The sequence below is a fragment of the Fukomys damarensis genome, unplaced genomic scaffold, assembly GCF_012274545.1.
Source record: "Fukomys damarensis isolate Sample0158 unplaced genomic scaffold, DMR_v1.0_HiC HiC_scaffold_16, whole genome shotgun sequence".
Classification (NCBI taxonomy): domain Eukaryota; kingdom Metazoa; phylum Chordata; class Mammalia; order Rodentia; family Bathyergidae; genus Fukomys; species Fukomys damarensis.
In genome coordinates, this window is record NW_022900928.1 from 70,102,653 (window position 1) to 70,107,066 (window position 4,414).

The 4,414-nt window shown below is 38.6% G+C and overlaps 1 protein-coding gene across 1 annotated transcript; it reads left to right on the forward strand.

The window, feature by feature from the left end:
- The first annotated feature begins 523 nt into the window (after positions 1-523).
- LOC117286265 (endogenous retrovirus group K member 24 Gag polyprotein-like) lies at positions 524-1,964 on the forward strand. The gene is given in 2 exon segments (XM_033763951.1): positions 524-1,804; positions 1,807-1,964. Coding segments are annotated over 2 exon segments (1,422 nt in total). The 3' UTR covers positions 1,948-1,964.
- The last annotated feature ends 2,450 nt before the right edge of the window (positions 1,965-4,414 follow it).

Genomic DNA, 4,414 nt, shown 5'->3' on the forward strand with positions numbered 1-4,414 from the left:
GAACCTATAAAAGGAGCTGTTTCTGTGACATAAATCAGACTTCTCCTCATCTCCACTCGTGCTTGAGTGTTCTTTCCTTTCTCAATCCTCACTCCCCAACTCAGGCATATTAGTGTTGTGACGGCTAGACCGCCACAAGTGGCACCCGAACAGGGACCTGAGTCTCGAGGGATTCAGTGAAGGACACTGCTGGATAAAGAATAAAAGGAGATCTCGACGAAAAGAAAAAAGAGGACCTTCAAAAGGAAGGCAAAAAGAGGAGCGGTGAGTTTTCTTATAAATATTAAAAATGGGAGCTAGCAACAGTCGCTTGCCTTTTGTATATATGTTTAAAAGTTTATTGAGTGTAGAGGAACCTGAGTATGATAATTGTAAAATTGAAAGTGAAAGTATCATTCCGACGGCTCCTCTGGAACCTCTAGGTTTTGAGGTAGAAACTGCTAAATATTATGAAAATGTATGGCCGCCTTTAGTGACAGCAGCCCATAGTAAGGATTCACAAAAAGTTCAGTTAGAAGACAGGATGGAAAAAATAGAAAAAGTGATGGAAAAAATAGAAAAAATGATAGAAAATCTGTCTAAACAAATGGAAGCTCAATGGACTAGTCATAAACCCCCTCAAAACAAGACTAGTACAATAGCAGATCTTGATCCTTCTCCTTGTGACAATCGGTTAGAAAAGGAGCCTTCTTTAATTGCTTTGGCTTCAGGACCTCCTGAAGGCTGGAAGACTGTGAAAGTAAACTCCCAACTCCTTAAATCTCCAGTTCAGCAGGGTTTACAACAAGCCTTTAAAGAAGGTGAGGATGTATCTGCATTTTCTCTGGCCTGCCCAGTTTTTGAGGCTCAGGATGCTCAGGGAAACCTTGTTCGACAACACGCCCCCATCCATTTTAAACAATTAAAAGAATTAAAAATGGCTTGTACCCAATATGGGCCGACTGCCCCTTTTACGTTAGCCATGCTAGATTGTCTTGCAACTGATGCCTTGCCGCCTTTCGATTGGAAACAGATTGCTAAGGCTTGCCTAGCTGGAGGAGATTATTTGTTGTGGAAGTCTGAATATGCAGAACAATGCCAGAGAATAGCAGACCTGAATAGACAGCAAGGAGAATTTAATGCAACTTATGAGATGCTAGCAGGAGAGGGACCTTATGTTGATGTTACTCAGCAATTGGGTTTTCCCCTAGGAGTATGTACTCAAATTAATGCAGCTGCCAAAGCGTCTTGGAGAAAATTATCTTCCTCTGGACAGGCTACAGAGGATCTTTCTAAAATCAGACAAGGGCCCGATGAACCCTTCCAAAATTTTTTAGATCGTTTGTAGCAAACAGCTAGTAGAATAATTGGAGAATCAGAAGCAGAAATTATCTTAGTTAAACAATTGGCCTATGAAAATGCTAATTCTGCTTGCCAAGCTGCCCTTCATCCTTTTAGAAAGAAGGCTGATTTATCAGATGATGTTCACTTGTGTGCTGATATAGGTCCCTCTTACACTCAGGGCCTTGCCATGGCTGCAGCTTTACAAGGAAAAACTGTAAAAGAGGTCTTATGTCAACAACATAGAAGTGGCCCTCCAAAAAAGGGGAATAATGGAAATTGCTTTGGCTGTGGTCAGGCAGGACATTTAATACGAGAATGCCCACAACATAAAGAAAATAGACCTTTTTCAAAACCTTCTGAAGAACCTGGTTTATGTCTTAGATGTAAAAGAGGAAATCATTGGGCCAATGAATGTAGATCTAAAAGGGATGTTATGGGCAATCCTATGCAGTCGGGAAATGGGCAGAAGGGCCAGCCTCAAATGCCCCGTATCAAACTTTTGGGGCATTTCAGGATCCAACCCCTTGGATCCTCCCTCAGTCAAAAAATCCGTTCAGGACTTATTCCGAGTCACCCCAGGCAGTGCAGGATTGGACCTCAGTTCCTCCTTCTATGCAGTACTAACCCCTGAAATGGGAACGCAAGCATCACCCACCAGAGTTTTTGGGCCGTTACCCAGGGGTACCCTAGGTCTTTTATTGGGTAGAAGTTCCTCCACCATGAAAGGACTCATAATTTCCCCAGGAATTATCGATGAGGATTGTACTGGAGAAATTAAAATTATGGTTTGTTCTCCTTCTCAAATTTCTGTTATTCAGCCTGAACAGCATATAGCTCAATTGGTTCTTTTACCCAGGATAGTTACTTCAGGAAAATATAAAAAAGCCATTAGAGGGAATAAAGGCTTTGGGTCCTCAGTTGTTTATTGGTTGCAATCTATTGGAGCCAATAGGCCAGAGATAAAACTGTTAATTCAAGGAAAATCTTTTATTGGGTTATTAGATACTGGTGCTGATGTCTCTGTTATAACTGCTGACCAGTGGCCTTCTACATGGCCTTTGCAGGAGACTGTCTCTCAATTACAAGGCATTGGTCAAAGTAGAAATCCTAAACAAAGTACTGATATATTAAATTGGAGTGATTTAGAAGGACACTGTGGGACTTTTCAACCATATGTTATTCCTGGCCTCCTGGTTAATCTATGGGGAAGGGATGTCATGCAACAAATGGGAGTTTATTTATATAGCCCTAATCAAAAGGTCTCTAATCAAATGTTTGATCAAGGATTTTTGCCTAATGTTGGTTTAGGAAAGGAAGGCCAAGGAATTCAATTTCCTGTGACTCCGTCAGCTCATCCTCCTAAACAAGGCCTGGGATATTTTTCCTAGGGGTCATTGACATGCCTGCACCCCATACAGATCCAATAGTCTGGAAAGATGAAAAACCTGTTTGGGTTGACCAATGGCCCTTAACTAGTGAGAAATTAACAGCTGCCCAACAGTTAGTGCAGGAACAATTAGATAAAGGCCACATTGAACCGTCTGTCTCTCCTTGGAATTCACCAATTTTTGTTATAAAGAAAAAGTCTGGTAAATGGAGACTATTGCAAGATTTAAGAAAGATTAATGAAACTATGGAAATCATGGGAGTATTACAACCTGGTCTCCCCCTTGCCTCTGCAATACCTAGAAATACTTTTAAAATAGTTATTGATTTAAAGGATTGTTTTTATACTATACCTCTAGCCCCTACAGATTGTAAACGATTTGCTTTTAGTGTCCCTTCTATTAATTTCCAGGAACCTATGCAAAGGTACCAATGGAGAGTTTTGCCTCAAGGTATGGCAAATAGCCCTACCCTATGTCAAAAGTTTGTAGCGCAGGCTCTTTCCTGTATTAGACAAAGGTATCCTTCTGTTTATATGATACATTATATGGATGACATTCTCTTAGCAAATGAAGATGAATCATTATTGCTTACTGTATTTGTTTATTTACAAAAGGTTTTAAATGATTATGGGTTAGTTATTGCTCCTGAAAAAATTCAATGGGAGTCTCCTTTTTCATATTTGGGATATCAGCTATATCCTCGAAAAATATTTACCCAAAAGTTACAGATTTGAAAAGATAATTTGAAAACTTTGAATGATTTTCAAAAATTATTGGGGGATATAAATTGGATACGTCCCTATTTAAAATTAACTACTGGAGAATTAAAACCTTTATTTGATATCTTGCAAGGGGATCCTGATCCTTCCTCCCTCAGGACCCTCACATATGTAGGATGATTGGCTCTTCAAAAGGTAGAAATAGCCATTTCTAATCAACAGATATTTTATTTTGATTATCAAAAACCCTTAGAAGCTTTTATTTTTCTAACCAAACATTCCCCTACAGCTGTTTTGTGGCAAAATGGACCTTTATTGTGGTTACATTTATCTGTTTCACCTGCCAAAAATTTACAACCTTATTAATGAAGCTGTTGCCCAACTTGTTCAATCAATCCGATGTAATGCTCGGAAATATTTTGGTTTAGAACCTTCCATTATTGTAATTTCATTTACAGGAAAACAATTAGATTGGCTGCTTCAGAATTGTGATTCCTGGGCTATTGCATTTGCATATTTTCCAGGCCAAATTAAATTTCATTATCCACCTAATAAATTGCTACAATTTGCAAACATTCAATCCTTCGTTTTTCCAAAAATTATTTCATTTAAACCTATACCTGATGCCATTGTTATTTTCACTGATGGATCCTCTAATGGTAAAGCTGTTTATGTTATTAATGGTCATGAAAAAGTTTTCTCAACACCTGCTACTTCGGCACAAGTAGTTGAATTGCGTGCCATTCTTTTTGTTTTTCAGGAATTTGCCCATGTTTCTTTTAATCTAAATACTGATAGTCAGTATTTGGCTAAAGCCCTTCCTTCTTTAAAAACTGTGGCCTGTATTAATACCAGTAATTTAGAGTTTCAACAACTTTTTATTCAAGTACAAAATTATATTCATACTCGTTCTCTTCCTTGTTTTATTGGACATATTCGAGCACATACTGTTTTACCGGGTCCATTGTCTTTTGGAAATCATCT